At 50.5% G+C, this 22,838-nt stretch overlaps 1 protein-coding gene across 1 annotated transcript; it reads right to left on the bottom strand.

The window, feature by feature from the left end:
• Positions 1 to 501: 501 nt before the first annotated feature.
• On the bottom strand, positions 502 to 7,709 carry LOC100521510 (F-box only protein 27-like). Its single transcript, XM_084979248.1, has 6 exons — positions 7,551 to 7,709; positions 6,955 to 7,329; positions 6,695 to 6,809; positions 6,518 to 6,613; positions 2,125 to 2,263; positions 502 to 1,232 (listed from the first exon to the last, which is right to left on the bottom strand). The coding sequence occupies exons 1-6, from the start codon at positions 7,564 to 7,566 to the stop codon at positions 1,035 to 1,037; spliced, it is 939 nt and encodes a 312-aa protein (XP_084835374.1). The 5' UTR covers positions 7,567 to 7,709; the 3' UTR covers positions 502 to 1,034.
• Positions 7,710 to 22,838: the final 15,129 nt, after the last annotated feature.

Consider the following 22,838-nt stretch of genomic DNA (forward strand, 5'->3'; position numbering starts at 1 on the left):
TCATACCACACCCCCTTTCGATGATAGCGGCACCCCCCACCCCCCACCGGGTCCCCAATCTTCTACTGCAAGGCGGGTGGGCACTTCAGGCTGGACACATCAGAGGCAGAAGCAGGCTTCATTTACTTTACATCAGGGGACCTGGGCCTTCTCAGGGCTCCAGCAGCACTGGGCCAGCCATGACCCCAGGCCTGGGATGGGACAGCCTGATCCTGCCACTGCGTGACTCTCTCACCCTGTCACTGGATGTCACAAGTGTGGTATCACTGTGACACTGACCCACAGCCTCCAACTGCCTAATGCTTTTCACCCTAACTGACAATCTTGGACTCCTTCGGTTTCCTTAGGGCTGGGGAAAGAGGGTTCTGACTCTCCCATTCTTTCTACTGGTGCTTTCTTCTAGAAATTGTCCCCCTCGACAGGGACAACTCCTTCCTCTGAACCAAGCAGTCACCAGGGCAGTCGCGTTGTTTTCTATTAAAAAGACCTGAGACACTGTTGTTAAAATAAATAATGCATTTATTACCTATGACTGGCAGATTCTATTTCTGATTTATTGTTTCCGTGTTTCAAAAGAATTTCAAAGTAACAAAATGATTTTATACAATAGACGATGCAGGGTGGGGCTGGGCTCAGTGGACCACTCCATTTTTCAGCGGGTGGGCAGAACCCTCTGGCTCCAAACATGTTTGGAGCTGGTTGACTTTCCGCTGAGTCCTGGTCCCAAAACCTCAGGAAGTTAAGTTCCCCACGCAGGGGGCTGGAACGTGTTCAGCCACAGCGATGAGGTGCTAGTTCAGATGCGAGAAGAGGAACTTCCCAGAGGAGCAATGAAACCTCTGAAGCAGAAACAGGAAGACAAAAGGGCATTTCCTTGTGCTCCTCCAGGGTCTCCACTCAGAACAGCAGGGGCTGCCTTAGAGCAGCGGAAGGAGGCCCATCTGATGCATGCACTTTCTTCTAGTAGCTTCAAGACAGGGCCCAGCAGGACCTACCCCCGGACCCAGGGGATCCAGGGAGCTACCAGTCCTGGATTAATGAGATGGCCCCGCCAATGACTCCAGCTCCTGGGAGGCGCAGCCAGGTTGTTGATCACAACGGACCAGCACTGACACACTGGAGCTGGACCGATAGAGTTTATAACATTCGGGTCTGTACTCAATGTTCCGGATTGTGTGTTCAAAAGAAACAAAGCGGACACCCTTCTTGAGGTTAGAGAACTCGTGGTTGACCTGTTAGGCAGAGAAAGAGGTAAGTCCCATTGTGATCTGGCCTTTCTGTTGCATTAAGGCCCCCCGTCCCACGCGGACTTCGTGCTACTCCTCTTGCAGGGGTGGAGGCTAATCCCTGTCCCCTTGAATCTGGGCGGGTTTCCTTATAACCAGGAGTGTGGCATGAGTGATGCCGAGTGACTGTTTCCAGGAAACTTCCGAGTAAGGCTGGGTCAGGAAGGCCACGCAGCTTCTGCTGGTGGTGGAGCCCTGACCCACCAGGAAGCAGCCTGAAGGGCCTGAAGCGCCATGCTATGAGGAAGCCGAAACTGGACCAAGCAGAGACATGCTATGTCTCCGAGACGAAGTTAGGGGCTGCCAGACCAGCTACGGCCTGCTGTATACACATTTACAACCTACCATGCCCTTCTGCTCCACCAGGGTCTGAATGCAACATGAGACACTGGGGCCAGAAGCTTCCAGCAGAGCCCTACTCATAGCAACCATGAAAGGTGATCACTTCACTGCTCTTTTTTTTTTTTTTTGGTCTTTTTGCCTTTTCTAGGGCCGCTCCCTCGGCATATGGAGGTTCCCAGGCTAGGGTTCCAATGGAAGCTGTAGACGCCGGCCTGCACCACAGCTACAGCAAAACAGAAATGCGTGATCTCAGCCGCGTCTGCGACCTACACCACAGCTCATGGCAATGCCGGATCCTTAGCCCACCGAGCAAAGCCAGGGATCAAACCCACAACGTCATGGTTCCTAGTCGGATTCGTAAACCACTGGGTCACGACGGCAACTCCCCTCACTTCACTGCTCTTGATCCCAAGTCACCACCCTGGGGGGCAACCGGTCATGCAGCAATAGTTCATCAGAGACCTCACCAGCCTTTCCCCACACCCGTCAGACTCACCTGGAGGAAGACACACTTTCTTCTTGGCTGTTCGGGAAAACGCAAAGGAGCAAAACGATGCAGGATGGACTTGTTGGCATCTAGGAGGAGGACCGTTAGTTCATATCGATGTTTGCTGCTTTGCCGTCGTTCTATCCGCCTGGGGGATAAGGGAGGCCTTGAAAGTCAGGTGTTCTTTGGGGGAACCTGTCTGTTCAGCCTGAATGGCCTTCCCATGGATGCAAATCCAGAATGGTCGAGTTCCCATCGTGGCGCAGTGGTTAATGAATCCGACTAGGAACCATGAGGTTGTGGGTTCGATCCCTGGCCTCGCTCAGTGGATTAAGGATCTGGTGTTGCTGTGAGCTATGGTGTAGGTCACAGACGTGGCTCAGACCTGGCATTGCTGTGGTTGTGGCATAGGCCAGTGGCTACAGCTCCAATTAGACCCCTAGCCTGGGAACCTCCATATGCCACGGGAGTGGCCCTAGCAAAGAAACCAAACAAAATCCAAAATGGTGCTGTGGGAGTGCCAGCTATGGCACAGTGGTGAAGATCCAATGCTGCTGCAGATGTGGTGTAGGTCGCAGCTGTGGCTTGGATTCAGAGCCTGGCCCAGAAACTTCCATATGCCATGGAAGAAGCCAAACACACACACCCAGAAAACCTTCCCAAATTGTGCTGTGGTCCCCAGGACTAGTACCATGTGTCACTTGGGAGCCAGGCCGCTCTGCCTGCTCAATGAACCCAACTGCACTAAACAAGCTCCCCAGCTGGTCTGTGTGCACATCCGAATTACAAGTGAAGACCCAGAGCAGAGCTTTTCAAGGCACCTCCTCCCCTCGCATTGCTCCTTCTGTTTCCATGGTGGCCAAAGATGTCCTTTCCAGTGTGTACGATGCTCACGTTGTAAGATTCAGTTTTCCTACCGGTTATTTCAAAGGATCCAGGGAAATCTTAAGAAGTGGTGATGGGGTTCCCAAACGTTCATCAAAGAACAGCCACCAATATCCATCGATAGTAACTAGGTAAATCATGGACTCTTCACATGATGGAATCTGACACGGCCATGAAAGTAAACTAACCGCAGCCACATACAAATACGGGTGCATTTTACAAACTTGTTACTGAGTCATAGACGGCACATACGAACTACATAGATTACACATTCCATGACTCCATGTATATTATGTAGCCAAACAGACAAACTTATCTATGGCACATAATGGAATTAGGAGGGTACTACCCTGGGGTCAGAGGTGATGGAGGATGGGAAAGGAGGGTGCTGGTTGGGTGGGGGTTGCTGGCAACAGTCTGTGCTTGATGTAATGAGAATGTGTTCCGTGTGTAAGAATCACTAAGTTCCAAATCCATGATCTGTGCATTTTTAATGTTAGCAATTAAAAATTTAAAAACGAGGCGTTCTCCTGTGGTGCACCAGGTTTAGGGCTCTGGGATTGTCACTGCAGTGGCTTAGATTGCTGCTGTGTCATGGATTCAATCCCTGGTCCTGGAACTTTCACATGCCACGGGCCCAGCCAAAAAAACACCACCACACAACTCAAGAGTAATGGGCGATGTAAAAATCACAGACAAGAATCTCCTTTTATAGAGATTTGGCATCACTACACTTCTTGGAATTCAAAGTCCATACTTCTCCCACAGATTTTTGTCCTAATGTACCACTAATATTTTTATGATCTTCTGACTTGCCTTTCATACTGTCATGTGCCAACCACCACATATATTGATACACATAAACAATATAAACAGAAATTAATTTTTCTCCCCTGTGACCACGAAGCTCTAAATGAAGCATCTGGAATCTTGAAAAGAAACTGTGTAGAAAAGCTCTGACCCTTGTCCAAAGGTAGGGTCTTTGCCATCCGCTTCTGGGAGGTCATCTCTGGACACTCGGAACCTTATGCCTGACAGTCTCTGTTTTGTTTGTCTGGAGCCCTTGAGTCACACTGGAGAGCCTGCGGCTGACTTGCTGGGGGCTGTGTCTACTTAATGAGCACTAGGCATTCTGGGAAGGCCAACAGGGTGACTTAGGAGTCATCAAGCAGGTATCAGCTGGCCTAAAGGCTGAGATGAAACACAGGATAAAGACCCAAGAAGAACTCCGCTGAGGGAGTTCTCATTGTGGAGCAGCGGAAATGAATCTGACTAAGAACCATGAGGGGGAGTTCCCACTGTGGCTCAGTGGTTAACGAATCCGACTAGGAACCATGAGGTTGCGGGTTCGATCCCTGGCCTTGCTCAGTAGGTTAAGGATCTGGTGTTGCTGTGAGCTGTGGTGTAGGTTGAAGACGTGGCTCAGATCTGGTGTTGCTGTGTCTGTAGTGTAGGCTGGTGGCTACAGCTCCAGTTGGATCCCTAGTCTGGGAACCTCCATGCCTTGGGTGTGGCCCTAAAAAGCAAAAAAAAAAAAAAAAAAAGAAAATAACAAACAACCCTCAAGTGAGCTTCTCTGGCTGGTAACAGCCCATTGTACAGTCCCCCAAAGATGCCAGGACAGTCATGTGTCCTGGCTCCACTGGGAGAGGGCCACAGCAGTCAGTGTTTGATGCTGCCCTGTGACTTTCCTCTCGGCTAATTTTCATCTGTATCTCCCCGTAACAGACTGATTGTAAAAATCAGTTTCAGTGAACTCACTCTTTCTACTGAGTTTGAGCTGGATGGGGGCTTTGGGAATCCTGCAAACTGGCCATTGGGAGGCGTCGCTGGATTGTGTCCCTAACTCTGTCATTGGCTCTGAATTTCTCACAGATGTTGGTGCCTGGGTCTCACCCCTGGCACTCAGCTCTAATGGGTATAGAGTGTGACCCGGACATCACTTGCAAATATTTCTGGGTGGTGTAGGCAAAATTGGGAATCACTGAGTATTACGATCAACTGGTACAGCATTGCTCAAAGCAACACAAATATGCCACAAAAGTGTGAGAAAAGACTAAATTAAAAACAGGAGCTGGAGTTCCTGTCGTGGCGCAGTGGTTAACGAATCCGACTAGGAACCATGAGGTTGCGGGTTCGGTCCCTGCCCTTGCTCAGTTGGTTGACGATCTGGCGTTGCTGTGAGCTGTGGTGCAGGTTGCAGATGCGGCTCGGATCACGCGTTGCTGTGGCTCTGGTGTAGGCTGGTGGCTACGGCTCCGATTAGACCCCTAGCCTGGGAATCTCCATATGCTGCGGGAGCAGCCCAAGAAATAGCAAAAAGACAAAAATAAATAAATAAATAAATAAAAATAAAAAAAATAAAAACAGGAGCTGACTGTAAATGCATCTGCTAAAGATTCTACACCACAGCTCGTGGCAATGCCGGATCCTTAACCCACTGAGAAAGGCCAGGGATTGAACTCATATCCTCATGGATTGTTAACTGTCAGGTTTGTTAACCGCTGAGCTACAACGCTAACTCCCCAATAGGTGAAAATTGTAAATGGTCACTTTACCAGTCCTTTCCACCTGGGGACCATCCAACACAGCGAGGGGCTTTCTTTTTCTGTACCCGTGGAAGACTGAGGCAGGAATTGGGAGGCACAACCAATGGTGCTCCCACCATAGATGTCATCTCCGGCTGATCAACTAGAGAACAGGGGACATAAACTTGTAGAGGATTTGGAATTTGCCTCCCTTAAAAATCATCTGGCTCCCGTTTCCCCCGGGAAAGTCCTCATGGGCCCCGGTTTCAAAACCATCACTACAGAGCCCAAGCTCTGGAGTCACAGGAGTATGAGGCCCTGCAAGCCCCAACTCTGCCACCAGGGGACGTCACCTCCCCTTTCTCAACTTCTCAGGTTAGGGTCTCAAAAGACACGTTACCACAGGGGCAAGGATCACACAGGGAACTCACTTCAAAGCACTGGCTGTGTGCTTGACTTATGACTCTGTCTTATAAAGATGGGGAAACTGAGGCACCCTGTGATGGGCCCAAGAGCTCTGGGTTAAAATCCAACCTTCCAAATCAGGCCCCTTTGGGGGTGAGAGGACAGGTCCAGGGGTGTGCTCTGCTAAGTACTTGAGCTAGAGTTCCTGTCCTGGCACAGTGGTAACGAACCTGACTAGTACCCATGAGGACGCGGGTTCAATCCCTGGCCTGGTTCAAGTGGGCTGTTGCCCTGAGCTGTGGTGTAGGCCACAGATGTGGCTCAGATCCTGCATGGCTGTGGCTATGGCTGTGGCATTGGCAGGCAGCTGCAACTCTGATTTGACCCCTACCCTGGGAACCTCCACATGCTGCTGGTGTGGCCCTAAAAGGCAAAAATAAATAAACGAATAAACAATAAGTACTAAGGCTATGATGGTGGTTCAGTCTCTTCCCACCTGCTGTACCCTAAGGGGTTGTTAGCAGGCCTCAATGAAGTCACTATGCAAAGGACTCACCAAAAAGACTCTTTTAAATCACACTCACCAATCAGAGACCCAAATCTCAATCTTGCCGCTGTCCAGGAGCTCTGGCCAGAGACCCTCCTCCTGCAGGTCCACCACTTGCTTCTTCTCAAACCACCTAGGAAAGTGGGAGAACGGTCCATGGGAGCCAGCAAGCGCTCACCACCACCCCCGGCCCGTGGGGAACAGGGACGGTCACCTGTAGAGATAGCGAAAGCTGTTCTTCCAACCCGCCCTACGGATGACGCCCTGCCACTTTTCCTTCAGAGCCACCTCCTCCTCTCTGCTCACCCGCGGCCTTTTCTGGAAGTCTTCTGTTAGATAAAAAATGTTTGTGCTCAGATTTCCTCGACCGCCCGCGCATCCAGGGATCAGTCCTGTGGGTTCCCCATGAGCCCCCCTGCCCCCACCTCGCACCTTCCCACAGGCCGGCGTGAACCTCTTTCCTGGGCTCCCTACCTTCGCCCTTGGGGTCCCGAAAGAGGTTCTGATGCAGAGGTCTGCGCACGCAGAAGCGGCCCAGGACGGAGGGCCTGGTGTCGTCAGCGGGGGGCAGGCAGCTCTGGAGGACTGGCCACAGGGCGCGGTGGTCCCGGGCCAGGATGATCAGCCACAGGTCCTGGCAGTCCACCAGGGCGCGCCAGCGCCGGCACACCTGGCGGCAGTGTCTGATGAGCATGCGTGGGGGGACCTGGCTCAGCACCATCAGGAGCAGCTCGGATGGCAGTTGGTTCAGGCCCAGCGCCTCCTCCACTTTGGGCTCTGGCACGAGGTCCATCATGGGCTGGTCCAGGGAGGCCGAGTGGTCCGTGGCCTCACAAGGCATGGCGGCCACTGCGGGGGTAGAGACCTCAGCCACCAACAGCCCTGCCCTTGCCACCCGCACGCCAAGACAGTCAGCTGCCTCCCCAGCCCGCCCCCCCAAGTCTAGTCCGCAGACTCCTAACCCATCCCTGCAGCCTCCCAGCTCATCCCGCACCGCCATGGGCACCACAGCACAGGAAGCCCGCGGGCCTCCGTGGGCCTCCGTGGCCTCGCAAACCCGTGAGTCTTACCCGGCGTCGCAGCCATTGCTCCCTGAGAGCTGACCTTCACCTTCTTGGGTGCGCCACCCCCGGGCCAAGCCTGTCTTTTCCGTGAGCCCGCCCTTCTTAAGGCCCCGCCCCGCCCCACCTCTGACTCCAGGGTCTCTACCTGCCCCGCCCCCGCCCCGCCCCTCCAAGCCCCGCCCCTCCGGTTCTCCAGGTCCCCCCCACTCTGGGCTGTATTCCACCAAGACTAGGGAGATTTTCCAGCAGGTCCCCAAGTGGAGCAGAAGTTCGCTCCTGACCAACCCGGTTCCCTCTTCACTCCCCCAGGCAATTTGAAGCAAATCTGAGAAATCACACCCTTCTCTCCATAGCAATACATTTTTTTAACATAATTTCTAAGCTCGTCCGGATCCTTTTGCTAATGAGGTTATGAAAATTGTTTATGATCCACTCAATCGTGTGTTCAAAAAGGAGTGTGAAAGATAAAACACTTCAAGCAGGTTCAAAGGGCGCATACTGACGCATCAAACCCCTTTCCCATTCTTCCATTTCCTTCTCAAAGACAGTCTCTGTTGGGGGTCCTGGATTCCATCCGTGCAATGCTCCCATGAAAAAGAAAAATATAATTGGATTCCAAAGGGACTTATTACCAAAGTTCTCTTTTGGTTTAGAGGTTAAGGAGCCAGCTTGTCAACACAGTGTTGGCACAGTTGCCACTGTGGAAGGGGTTGAATTCCTGGCCTGGGAACTTCCTCATGCCTTGGATGTGGCAAAAAAAAAAAAAAAAAAAAAAGGCTGAAAAGGGTTTACTGCCTAGAAGAAAAGGATTAGAGAGTAAGAGCTCCCAGGAGAGGAGGGTTACAATGCCCCAGGGGCCTTTGGGGGAAGTTGTGGGTGCCATTGTCATGTCACAGTTCTGGCAGTGTCCTTGGGAAGCAGGCACAGGACAGGGCCACCCAGAGGAGGAGAACTGTCCTGGATTCCTCATCCTCGTCAATGCCCCGGTCTTTTCAGGGACCAGGAAAGCCTGTTCCTCTGAGCCTAGACCCCAGTTCCAGTTTCTAAGTGTAAAGTGTGTTAATTGACACGGAATGGTCCAGGAACACAACTACTGGGCCGACTGGAAGATTGTCCTTGGCTTTGTGGGCACTTTGGTAGTTGGGTCCCTGTTTAGAAAACCACAAGATCTTTTCATCTAGGCAGTGGGTCTTATGGAGCTTTTGGGATCCATACAGGGGTCTGAGCATCCTGGGGCTTTTCTCAGATACCCTGGGGAGGTTTTAAAATTCCAGCCCCAGATCAGGTCTGCATTGGTCACAATTCCCAAGGGAGGCTGGTGGCTATACACCGCAGACCACATTTCGAGTATCTACATCCTCTTGGGATCGCACCTAAGCATCATTTGCACGTTGAAAAAAGTATTCTTGGGAGTTGCCACCATGGCTCACTGGGTTAAGAACCCAACTAGTTCATGAGGATGCTGGTTCGATCCCTGGCCTTGCTCAGTGGGTTAAGGATCCAGCGTTGCTGCAGTGTAGGCCACAGAAGCTGCTCAGATCTGGTGATGCTGTGCTGTGGTATAGGCCTGAAATTGCAGCTCTGATTTGACCCCCAGCCCAGGAACGTCCATATGCCACAGGTTCTACGGCTAAAAAAAAAAAAAGAGAGAGAGAGAGATAGAATGTAAATTGCAATAAACATGTTAAATTTGCTCAACCTTCCTTAATCAACAAGGAAATGTAAATTAAAACCACTATACATTCACCAGAATGGCAAATAACAAAACCCCAAAAAACAAGAACAAACCAGAAAAGCCAGCCAGTGTTAGCAAGAATGAGGAGGAACGGACAGGAGCTCTCTTCCACGGCTTGTGGGAGTGAGAATATGGGGGTACCACACCAGAAACTTGCCAGGCATGACGTGTGTAACTGAACACAGTGACACAACCAGCTCTTTTACCAGGAAAATGAAGTTTATTCAGACACAGCAAGAAATTGTAATTTGTGACATGTGATGAAGTATATGCAAGTCCCCAAAAGCAAAGAAGAGGGACTCTTTACAGAGGAGGGGGGAAGTTTGGAGGGGCTGTTATAAACAAAAAGTTCATTGGAGGAAACTATATGCTCTCACCTCCTTCATCAACAGGGCAATGCCAATGAACAACTCTGCACATTCACCAGATGGCCAAACACACAAATAAAACCCCAAGAACAAACCAGTAACAAACACAAAACTTAATCCTAGTGAGAATGTGGAGTGATGAAATAAAATTTATATTTCAAGGCAGGAGAACAAAAAATTAAACAGAATCATCTGTGTTCTTGTCTGCGCCTCCCCCCATGTACAAGGTGCAGACATACTGCACGGTAGCTAGAGCTCCTCAAGACGACAGTTCCTGCTCAAACATCGAGACCAATTTTCTTTTTTCTTCTAAGGCTAGGAATGTAACCTCCTAACGAATAAGATTTTTGAGAGTTCCCGTCGTGGCTCAGTGGTGAACGAATTCGACTAGGAACCATGAGGTTGCGGGGTTTGATCCCTGGCCTTGTTCAGTGGGTTAAGGATCCGGCATTGCCGTGAGCTGTGGTGTAGGCTCTGATGAGGCTCTGATCTGGCGTTGCTGTGGCTGTGGTGTAGACCAGTGGCTACAGCTCCGATTGGACCCCTAGCCTGGGAACCTCCATATGCCAGGGAGCGGCCCTAGAGAAGGCCAAAAAAAAAAAAAAAAGATTCTTGGAGTTCCTGTCGTGGCTCAGCAGTAATGGATCTGACTAGTATCCATGAGGACATTGGTTGCATCTCTGGCCCCCATGAGTGGTTACAGATCTGGCGTTGTTCCTATCATAGCTGAATTAGGTGGCCAAATGAATTTGGGAGAATAATTAATAATTTAGCAACATGGGAGTTCCCGTGGCTCAGTGGTTAACGAATCTGACTAGCATCCATGAAGACTCGGGTTCAGTCCCTGGCCTTGCTCAGTGGATTAGGGATCCGCAGTTGCCATGAGCTGTGATGTAGGACACAGACGAGGCTCGAATCCTGCATGGCTGTGGCTGTGGCGTAGGCCAGGATCTACAGTTCTGATTTGACCCCTAGCCTGGGAACCTCCATATGCTGCAGCTGTAGCCCTAAAAAGAAATAATAATAATAATATTTCAGCAACATGAATGAACTAGAGCTTCCCATAGTAAGTGAAGTAAGTCAGGTAAAGATAAATATTGCATGATATCACTTATATGTGGGATCTAAAAAAATGATACAAATGAACTTATTTACAAAAGAAATAGACTCCCAGACATTGAAAACAAACTTATAGTTACCAAAGGGGAAAGAAAGGGACAAATAAGTTGGTAATTCGGGATAAACAGATACATACTACTATACATAAAATAGACAAAGTTCTCTGAAGGATAAATACCAGTAAACCTCTGAATCACGTTACTATACACTTGAAACATTGTAAATCAACTCTACACACATAGATAAAAAGTTTAAAACAAATTTTAAAAATCAAAAACAAAAAAATGCTGTAACCCTAGCATTTTAGTTCATATTCTTATTCTTCTGAATATATATATGTATATCTAGAAAGTAATCCAGCATATAAATACAAGGGTATATAACATGTGTTTGTTAAAATTTGCATGTATATATATAAATATATATACAAATCTAGTATATACATATTACGTACAATACAACATATACAAGTTATTTCAAGTTTGGATATGTGGTTGCTATTTTGTTGTTGTTGTTGTCTTTTGTCTTTTTAGGGCTGCACCCAGGGCACATGGAGATCCCCAGGCTATGGGTGGAATCAGAGCTGTAGCTGTCGGCCTACACCACAGCCACAGCAACTTGGGATCCAAGCCATGTCTGACCTACTCCACAGCTAATGGCAACTTTGGATCCTTAACCCACTTAGCAAGGCCAGGGATCCAACCGGTGTCCTCATGGATACCAGTCGGGTTTATTAAACACTGATGTGCCATGGGGAACCCCTATGGTTGCTTTTATTTCATGCCGTGGTCTTCATCTTTCTCCTCCTGAAAGTGCCTGTCTCATGTTCCTCATATCCAAATTCATCCAGTTGACCCAAAAATAGCCTCTAAGAAGAGTTCCTTTGCGGTGCAGTGTGTTAAGGGTCTGGCACTGTCACTCCAGCAACCTGGATCACTGCTGTGGTGTGAGTCCCATCCCTGGCCAGAGAACTGCCACATGCCATGAGGAAGGCCAAAAAAAAAAAAAAAAAAAAAAAGCCTCTAGAGCTGAACTGTCCAAACCAGTATCACCTCCAGTACCACACACTGCATCTGCTCATGACTCTTAGGTCTGTTTCAGCTTGTCACACCCCCTTTTGATGACCCTTGCAAAACACCACCCTAACCCTCCACATGTGTCCCCAGACTTCTACTGCAAGGTGGGTGGGCACTTCAGGCTGGACACATCAGAGGCAGAAGCAGGCTTCATATACTTTACATCAGGGGACCAGCAGCACTGGGCTAGCCACGACCCCAGGCCTGGGGTGGGACAGCCTGATCCTGCCACTGCGTGGTTCTCTCTCATCCTGTCACTGCATGTCACAAGCGCGACGTCACTGTGACACTGACCCACAGCCTCCATTTGCTAGTGCTTTTCACCCTGACTGACAATCTTGGACTCGATGGTTTCCTTAGGGCTTGGGAAATAGGGTTCTACGCTCCCATTCTTTCTCCTGGAGAACGCCTTCTACTGGTGTCTTCTCCTGGAAGTTGCTCGCGATGCAACTTGATGTGTTTCACTTCTCCTCCTTTTGGGGGCTCCCGGCAGTGCTTTCCATCTTCTGCGGGTAGCAGGCAGGGTTTCCTTAGCAGCGACAGCACTTGCCCCAGAGACCCCGGGGGTCCCCGCCACGGGCTGGCGGCCCCCAACAGCGCAGCTCACTGGAGTTTGCCTCTTAGCAGAGGTGCCTGCGGCGACCGCTGGCGGCGGGCAGAGAGGCGAGCCCGCCCTCCGCGCCGCGCTTGGATGGGTCTCCCGAGACAGCGCGGGCCCCGCCGGCTGGGAACAGGTGCACCTTGCCGCCAGGGCTCGCCAAGCCGCTGAGGAGCCCGGCGCCGAGGGGCAGCTGCCAGGCCGACTCCCCGTGTCGGGATGCCGCTTCGCTGCTGGCGGCTCGGCCCAGGAAGGCGGCGCGAGACCCAGTGGACGGCTCCCCGACGATGCGGCGAGTCCGGAGCGGAGGTAGGCAGCGGGCGGCCACGCGGGGTCCCGCGCGCAGGATGCCGTCTGGCCGGCAGCAGAACCTCCAGGACGCTCTACGACGGGCGGGCGGTGCCCCGGCGGCCTCGGGTCCCTTCTGCGCCCCTCGCCGCCGGGTCCCCTTCCCTCCCTCTCCCTCTCCGCCGCTTGCGTCCCCTCCCCGCCCTTCTCCGCCCCTCCAGCCTCTGGGGTGACGGGCCTGGAGGGTCGGAGCCGCTGGGCATGCGGTGGCAGAGGCTCGGAGGGCGAGCTCCACCCGGGCGCTGCCCTCCCGGCCCGCGGCGCCCTTGCCTCCGGCGCGGCCCTGGGGGAAGAGGGGCGAACGTGAGGACCGGGCTCCTTGGACGAGTGAAGCAGCCTCGCCACCTGGAGCCGCTTCAGCATCCGCCGGCGGCAGGGGGCGCCGCGCCGAGGGATGGGGCGATGGCGGAGCGAAGGGGAGGCAGAACCTCTCTTCGCTCCCTTCCTCCAGTTATGCTGGCGATTGCTTGGTCTGGACCCGCAGCCTATGTGGCTTTAAGTGGTGCCTCTCTTCACCTGCCTCATCCGCCTGGGGTCCAGCCTCGCGCTCGCCAGATGGCTCTTGGGGCGCGCTGTCAAGGAATATAGTGCCCACAGACCTGGTGGACTCAAGGGGATGGGCCGGGACCCCGCTTCCTCTCCAAGCCCAGCTCCTTCCCCAAGGCCATGGAGACCACCACCACGCCCCCTTCCACCCGTGTTCCCGGCCAGCCCCTCCGCTGGTGACACCGCCTCTTCCAGGGAGCCCAGGGGGATTATCATCCCTGTGGTCACCGTTAGGCAGGCGCCAGCCGGCTTCCCTGGACACTGGGTGCCCATCTGGGTCGCCTAAGCTCCACCGTGGAAGGAGCGCGGCGGAGACCCCCGTCCCCAGTCCCTTCAGTAGCAGCAGCACCCCTGGTGCCAGGAACCCCCAGTACCCATGCATGCTCTCTAGGCCTGCTGCTGCAAACTTGCTGTTGAGGAAACTTGGCCTCTGACCCTGGTACCTAATACAGTTTTGGGTGAAGGAGTAAAAGATAGCTTTTATTACATTGCTAGGCAAAGGAGGCCACAGCAGGGTAATGCATTAAAGACTGTGCTTCCCCTGGGAGAGAAGGGACGGTTGTTTCACAGCTTTGAGAGTGGAAAGTAGGACTGCAGATAAGGATCAGGGCGGAGGCAAGCTTGCATTGTTTTTCAAAGGGGTGTTTAGTGGTCTAGTGGGCTTTCAGAGGGGAAGAATGCTTCATTTACATCTTCCATTCCTAGGCGGTTTAGTTCTGCAGAAGAACTCGAAGACATTGTTATGTATATTCCTCGAGGAGGAACCAGGACCTGCCCCAAGGCTGCATCATTGTCTCTTGGCTGCTCCTCCCAGATCTCTGCATCCCCTCCCTTCCCTGATTAGCAACTGTTTGAACCTGACCTTTGGAACTCAGGAAAGGTCAGGAAGCCTCAAGATTTCTCCCTAAAAACAAGAAATGGGGGGGGGGGGGAGGTCACAGAAAGGCTGGTGCCCAGGAACCCCACAGGGCCCTGCTCCTTACGCTGCCTTCTCCTGCCTTCGTGATCCCACCCCTTTCTGGACCGTCTCCCTCTCAGGATGCTGCTCCTTCTCATCTTCTCCTCTACCACCACCCGCCAGTAACTAGCGCCAACCCCAATTTCCAATTTCGTAAGTAAGCGCTCGGTCTGAACTCTGATTTTCCGTTGAGTTTCCTTCCTGCCTTCCTGCTGTCTTTTCCCCTCACTGCCTGTCTCCCTGCATCCTTCACCCACCACCCCATTCCAGGTTTGACACATAGAATTAAAACTGGCCACTAGGGAGGAAAAAAAGGTGCCAGGCCTGGCCTTTTCCCTCGTGTCGGGATGTGCAGTAAAGAGAGCAGCCCAGTCAAGCCCTCCTTCAGGGGGTCTCAAATGGGAACCCACTCCCTTCAGGGGGTTAAAGCTGGTGAGTCCTCTGCACTGCAGACCAGCTGGCTGGCCCTGGGATCTGGCAGCGTGAGCGCTGGGGAGGGAGGGCCTTCTCGAAGGCAGGGGGCAAATCCACCTAGATTATACCACGAGGGGAAGTGGGGTCCTTGTGGGGGTGGTGGGGGGCTGTGAGGAGGTGTGTGCGTGATGATTTGATGGAGATGTCGGAGCGGGGAAGCTGAGTCACTTGCAGCAGTCCTGACCCAGGCAGGGACCGGGAGGAGTTAATTAGAAGCTCTTGTGGGAGGTTGGGAAAGAGGAACCCCATCGAAGGCCTAAACTGCTCACCCCCTACCCTGCCTCTGGCCATTCTAGGGTGTGGAAAGGGATTCTGTAGCCACCTAGTGTGAGCTGAAGAGAGGGAATTTTGAAGGGAGCCCAGCCGAGCTGCTGCCTCGAGGGTCTTGACAGAGGAGGAGTTTTCTCAGTTCTGCCAAGCTCTTGCTGTGTGCATTGCCCAAAGGTGGGGCGTGAGCCTCAACTCCCCTCCCGCTATGCCTGAGAAATTTAGGCAAAGTAGAAATTGATGCCCTGGAGGCTGAGAAAATCCAGCTCCCTTGAAACAGGTCCCTCTTTGGTTGTAGCTCCATCAACCTTGGCTCAGTTGCTGCCAGGACTGGCCAGTTTCCCCAAACATGACAGCTTTCTGTCTGGGAGGTGTATGTTTTCTTTTTATCTCTATAAATGTTTTAGATGACTAACTGACCTCCCATCAGTCCACCTTGTTCTTCTATCTAAGGATTTTTTTGTTTGTTTTTTAGGGCCTCGGGTGCGGCATATGGAAGTTCTCAGGCTAGGGGTTGAATATCGGCCGGCCTACGCCAGAGCCACAGCAACGCGTGATCTGAGCCTCGGTCTGTGACCTACACTACAGCTCACAGCAACGCCGGATCCTTAACCACTGAGCAAGGCCAGGGATTGAACCCTCCTGGATCCTAGTTGGGTTTGTTAACCACTGAGTCATGATGGGAACTCCCAAGATTTTTCTGCTTTAGTCAATTATACTGTACATTTTCCTCTAGAAACACTGCTGTTCTACTCACGGTCCTAAGAGCTAAAAGCAGAGGGACATGGCTCTCTTTAGAGCCATTTTAAAGCTGGTCTCAGGGCCTTAAGGCTGTGGTTTAGGCCTTCCTCCTCCTCTCCTCAGGACTGAAATGGAGGGATTAGGGCTGAGAGTTCATTTTTGCAGGCTTGATGGGTGAAGCCAGCCAACTTTGTATCTGGAATATTTCCCTGATGGTCTTTTTTTTTTTTTTATTTTAAGCACAGCGTTGATGCACATGCTTGTCAGAAAAACAAACAAAAGCTGGTTTATGGCAACTTCTGTTAATAAAGAAACCAGCTTTTTAAAACCCATGTTAAGTGAGAAGCGAGCGTGCTGGGGGGCAGAGTTTGAAAGCAGCGCTGTCCTGGTGCTACCAGAAAGATGATACCGGAATCTGGGTTGGTTCTTGTTCGCAGCAGTCGGAAGAATGAACTCCGAGAACACACAGGCAGCAAGCAAGCAAAGTCTTTATTAAAGGAAAGCAGAGAGCTCCCAGGGCTGCTGGGAGGGGGCAGAAGAGCCCCCTTCTCTATTGTCCTATAGGGATTTTTATTCCTTAATGTTGGGGGTGGGGTCCAGAGAGATGTGGTCTTCTCCCATTGGCCTTGCTCAGTTACCTGTATCAGTCCTTGTCCAATGGGATCGTGGGGGTGGAAATATCCCGTAAATCTCATAGTTTCTTTCCCCTAAATTGAGTCACCGGAGATTAGGGCTTACGTCCTTCTGGGTGTAGGCACACTCCCTTTAGAAAACAAGGCCTGTGGAGATGTTAATCCCGAGAGCTCTTAAGCCACAGATGTTCATCAGTGGCCTTATCAAAGAAGGCATTGAAGCCCTTGCTCCTACACTGACTCCCTGGCTTAACCTTCTGCCTCACTGGGAGGTCTAGTGTTTAGAGGAACGAGACCTCGAGACCTTTCTTCTCCTGATGTTCTTTCCCAGCTCTTCCTCTGGCAGCAGCGGAGGAAAAGGTTGATTCCCCACTCCCGTCTCCTGCAGGAATTCTTTCCTCGTAGCCTCTCATACCCAGTGCCAGACGTACCTCATCATTCTCTCCCTGAAAGTTGGCCCTGAAATATACAAGAGCAAAGGCAAGACCATAACGCTGTCTGTAAAATGCATTTGAATTGTTTGTGAATCGAACTGAAACTCATTTTTCTCCCTTTGAATCTGTTTTTACCTTCAGACTTTTGTATTGGCGAGGCACAGAGCCGGGACTGCATTGGCAAATACGGCCGAGATATTTTCGGATCCTAGAATTTTTGCTTATCTACACCCCAAAATGTTTCTTCCAGAACCAGGTACAATGGTTGATCCACAAGCAGTAGGGAGGAATAGACTCAATGTAAAGCTTTGAGGATAAAAACAGGATACAAAGTACCTGAGTTCATTCACGTGACTCTTCATGAAAAGTCTTCAGACACACGGTGAGTCTGGTGAGTCTGGTTTTCCATCTTCACCGCGTCTCTGGGAATTTCATGCCCTCCTCCTTTTTCCGTCTTTTATAGAACTGGGTCATGGCTCTGTCTGAAGGCCCCTTACAGACTCTCGATTATTTTATTTTTTAGCCCTTTGTTTCTCAGCTCAGTAAAGGTAAAATTCATATCCAGGCACCTATTACTGTCTCTTTTTGGTCATTTTCTCACAGATCCTTCTCATCCCAGAGAAAGTATCTACTAACTCCATTCATTCATGCTGTTGCATCCAGTTACCACAAACTCAGTGGCTTTGAGTAACACTAATTTTCTTCTTGTCCTGTGGGTCATACGTTTAAAATGTCACTGAAATAAAATTAAGGTGTTGGCAGGACCATGCTCTTTCTGGAGGTTCGAAGGGAAAATTTGCTTCTTTGCCTTTTCCAGCTTCTAAGGGATGCGTGCTTGCCTGGGTTGGGCCCCCTCTGTCCAAAGCCACAAACCATTTGCTTGACCTCTTAAATCTGCTTCTTTGACTGATTATTCTCCCTCCCTCTTTCACTTATAAGCATTCTTATCAGTACATTGGGCTATTCAGATAATCCACAATACTGTCTTCCTTTTAAGATCCTTAATTTAAGGGAGTTCCCATCGTGGCACAGGGGAAATAAATCCGACTAGGAACCACGAGGTTGTGGGTTCGATCCCTGGCCTTGCTCAGTGGGTTAAGGATCTGGCGTTGCTGTGGCTGTGGGCATAGGCCGGCAGCTGTAGCTCTGATTTGACCCCTAGACTGGGAGCTTCTATATGTTGGGGATGTGACCCTAAAGATTTAAAAAAAAAAAAGGATTCCTAAGTACATTTTGATTTGATGTGCTACTTTCTTTGAACCAGAGCTGGGTGTAGATCAGGTGTTCCCAACAAATTCCCTGGCTCTGGGATGCACTGCCTTGCCACGGTTCCTGACTCCGGTGCTTGATCATTACTCTTGAAATGTTGTATTTGGAAATAAGCCTATTTTTTGGTAGTGTAAAATGGCAAATCTTTCACTAGAAGGGATCCTGAAAACATCGAATCTTACAAATTTGGTCCTGATCTGCCTGAGATCTATGAAGATGATCTGACAGAACTAAGACGCGCTGCAGCATGCCTGCCATTTCTCCTGCGACCACCAGAGGGCAGGGCATAGCTGCTTATGACTGTGACACTGCCCCACATTAGAAGTTTTACAAGTTGATCATCTTTGGAAGAGTTTTATAACCTTGGAGTATTTCTTTAAGGATAATTTATTTGATTTTATTATTCAATTCTTTGGACTCTAATGAAAAGTATAAGTAACAATTATGGGTAATATACTGATTGGACAATGTTCCCTGTTCCACATGTAGACACATGAAATTATGTCTGAATGGAGGTGGACCCTTGTCCAACATAGTATACAAAATTAACCCAATAGATCACAGGCCCAAATTTAATAGCTAAAACTATAAAACTCACAGAAGAGAACGTAGGATCAAATCTTCATGACTTTGGATTTAGCATCAGTTTCTTTCTTTTTTTTTTTAGGGCCACACCTACGGCATATGGAGGTTCCCAGGCTAGGGGTCAAATCAGAGCTACAGCTGCCGGGCTACAACCACAGCTCACAGCAATGCCAGATCCCAGCCTCGTCTGCGACTTACACCACAGCTCAAGGCAATGCTGGATCCTGAACCCACTGAGCAAGGGATCGAATCTGAAAACTCAAATCCGAAACCTCATGGTTCCTAGTTGGATTCGTTCCCACTGTGCCACAATGGAAACTCCTGGCATCAGTTTCTTAAAGGTGACTCCAAATCAACAAAAAAAAAATAGGTACTTTGGACAACGGAAAACCCACACGATCACCTTTGCATTTGGCTCTTAATACGCCCCAAGCACCAGACAAGAATTGCAATTTCTCAAGCAGTTGCTCTAACAACCCATTCGGGAGCGCCAGTTATTTTCTCCATTTTAGAGATGGGGTCCCTGAGTCTCAGAGCCTGGCCTAGGGACCCAGCTAGGAAGAGGCTGAGCAGGGACCAGACTGCCACATCTCTCTCTTTGGATTCGGTGCTCCTACCACACTGCTCCTCCTTGGGGCTCAGTGGCCCTGGATTCCTTCAGAGGTCACGTCCCCTAGGCCTTGAGGACTCAGTGACCTCTGGGCAAGTGTCACTTCCTGTGACTAGGCTTGCTGGCCAGGAATAGCCAGCATGGGCCCAGTGGGCTCTCCCAGTACCAAAATCAGCCTCTCTCTGGGCAGGATTAGGCTCCTCTCTGGGCATTGGAAGCAAATGTCCATGTAACTTGAGAGCTTAGAAGTCCCTCCCACAGCATCCGGATACAGGCCGCATGTCAGGTGGGCCCCAAGGAAGTCTACCAAGCCCTGACCCCCAGTCCTGCCTCTGCTTCTCTGTGGGGTATAGAAAGCAGTTTCCAGGAGTTCCCGTTGTGGCTCAGTAGTTAATGAATCCGACTAGGTACCATGAGGTTTCAAGTTTGATCCCTGGCCTCAGCTCAGTGGGTTAAGGATCCGGCATTGCCGTGAGCTGTGGTGCAGGTTGCAGACGCAGCTTGGATCCCGTGTTGCTGTGGCTGTGGTGTAGGCCCGGCAGCTACAGCTCCGATTTGACCCCTAGCCTGGGAACTTCCATATGCCACAGGAGTGGCCCTAGAAAAGACAAAAACAAAACAAAACAAAACAAAAACCACAGTTTCCATAAGCCTCAGTTTTCTCATCAGTCAAACAGAGATGGTATTTCTGCTTCCTCCTATAGTCGTTACAAGATTTCATGTGACGATGATTTAGGTCCACAAAAGAGACGCTGATGAGGACTCATCCTTACCTGTCCTTGCCGATGTCACCCAGCTCTGAGCCCACCGCTTGCATGGCCTCTGCCCACCCTGTTCCCTCTGCCTGGCAAGCATGTCTTCCTTCAGCTGACTTGTTCACCCTTGATCTTGGATGGGGCATCCCTGAGCTGGGCCCCCTCGCCTTGAGGTTCATCCTATCAGCACAGCCTGTCGCTGGACCAGACATGACCTCTGCGCCTTTGGACGCTGACAAGCTGAGCGCTGAGAACTGCACTCCGGAGCTCTGTTGTCTACTCCTGGACCAAATGACAAAGTGCCCAGCGAGGTGCCTGCTTCTAAGGCAGCCACACGGACCTGCCCAGTGCTCCCTGGCACCTGCCTCCTATCCTCCCTGGGCAAACACAGTCCAGGGCATCTTAGGCTTCCATGGCTTTCCAAGGCATCCCAGGGTCTTTCCTGGTGGTTGATCTTTTTGTTGTTTTTTAAATTTTTTTTTTTTTTTTTTTTTTTTTTTTTGGTCTTTTTGCCATTTCTAGGGCTGCTCCTGCGGCACATGGAGGTTCCCCAGGCTAGGGGTTGAATCGGAGCTGTAGCCTCCGGCGTACGCCAGAGCCACAGCAACGTGGGATCCAAGCCACGTCTGCGACCTACACCACAGCTCATGGCAACGCTGGATCGTTAACCCATCGAGCAAGGGCAGGGACTGAACTTAAACCTCATGGTTCCTAGTCGGATTCGTTAACCACTGCGCCACGACGGGAACTCCTAAAATTTTTTTTTTATTAGAGTTGATTTATAACGTTCTGTCAATTTTTGCTCTACAGCAAAGTGACCCAGTTTTATATTTATACATATATATATATATGCTTTTTCTCATAATACCTTCTATCATGTTCCAAATCAAGTGATTGTATGTAATTCCCTGTGCTCTACAGCAGGACCTCATTGCTTATCCACTCCAAATGCAATAGTCTGCATCTACCCGCCCCAAACCCCCCATCCATCCCACTCCCTCCTTCTCCCGCTTGGCAACCACCCATCTGTTCTCTGTTTCCAGGACTTAGTTTCTGATCTGTGGACAGGTTCGTTTATGCCATCTTTTATGAGACTGATGCTCTACCTACTGCACTAATGAGACACCTTGTGCCATATTTTAGATTCCACATGTAAGTGATATCATAGGGTATTTGTCTTTCTGACTTGCTTCACTTAGTATGAGAATCTCCAGTTCCATTCATGTTGCAGCAAATGGCATTATTTTGTCCTTTTTTCTGGCTGGATAGTAGTCCACTGTGTATATGTACTACATCTACTTAATCCAGTCATCTGTCAATGGACATTTAGGTGGTTTCCACATCTTGGCTGCTGTGAGTAGTGCTGCAGTGAAAACAGTGGTGCGTGTCACTGGGCACTTTGTCATTTGGTCCAAGGAGTAGACATAGAGCTCTGGAGTGCAGTTGTCAATGCTCAGCCTGCCACTGTCCAAAGGCACGGAGGTCATGTCCAGTCCAGTGATGTCATCACAGGGAGTCCCCGTCGTGGCTCAGCGGTTAACCGGTCTGACTAGTATCCATGAGGACGCAGGTTCAATCCCTGATCTCATTCAGTGGGTTGAGGATCCAGCGTCGCTGTGAGCTATGGTGGAGGCCAGCAGCTGCAGCTCTGATTCGACCCCTGTTCTGGGAACAACCATATGCCATGGGTGCCGCCCTAAAAAAACAAAATCACACACATGCCTGACATTCTGGAAGCCTGTGCCTGCTCTCAGTCTACCTAATAGCCACAAAATTAGTGCACTAGCATCTGCTGACCTTGCCACTTCTCCCTGGACTTTGTGTGTGAGCCAGCAGAAGCATTTCTTCCCGACATGCCGAGGAGTTTCACTCTTGCCAGTCTGGCTGGCTGGCTCCTCGCAGGCAGTTGAGGTGATGGTGGATTGGACTCCTTCCCAGCTCTGAGGCCTTGATCATGTTATAAACCAACCACTCCCAACCCCCGCAGTGGATGGCCAAATGCTCTCCGCCTATGGAAACTTCTTTGGAACCCAAAGCGCCAGCTTTAACCGAACTCCACCGTGTGCTTGGATTGGCCAACAGCCCCTCTACCCAATCCTCACCCCTCCATCCTCCCACGAAAGAAAACAATTAAAATGGAACACAGCCGCTCTCATTCTTTATTTGATCTCTAAATATTTGAGTTGCCTTAGGAAGACCCCTGAAGGAAGGGAGAGCCAGGAACACGTATTCAGGCACTTATCTTCTCAGACTTCTGTCTCTCCTTTTAGCTTTACATTATTTTATGTTATTATTATGTTCTATGTATTATTAAACCAGATAAATCTATTTTGGAAGTAAGATGGTATATAACTGATTCTATTTGGTCTGGGCATTTAAGTACCAGTAAAACGGATTCTCGGGAGTTCCCATTGTTTGCAATGGAAATGAATCCGACTAGGAACCATGAGGACTCGGGTTTGATCCCTGGCCTCGCTCCGTGGGTTAAGGATCTGGCGTTGCCATGAGTTGTGGTGTAGGTTGCAGATGTGGCTTAGATCCCGCGTTGCTGTGGCTATGGTGTAGGCCAGCAGCTTCAGCTCTGATTCAACTCCTAGCCTGGGAACCTCCATGTGTCGCCGGTGCGGCCCTAAAAAGACAGCAACAACAACAACAACAAAAGGTGATCCTCCCGCCTCTGTCGCCCTTGGAACTAGAGGTAGCAAATACAAGGGAAGTGTGTTGTACGAACATCTCAAAAGCATCCTCATTGAAAGAATTTTCCTGTGACGCTCTGTTT

The sequence above is a fragment of the Sus scrofa genome, chromosome 10, assembly GCF_054392235.1.
Source record: "Sus scrofa isolate SSC_HxYL_T2T_F1_AM1 chromosome 10, Sscrofa_HxYL_maternal_Yorkshire_Landrace_v2.0, whole genome shotgun sequence".
Lineage (NCBI taxonomy): Eukaryota > Metazoa > Chordata > Mammalia > Artiodactyla > Suidae > Sus > Sus scrofa.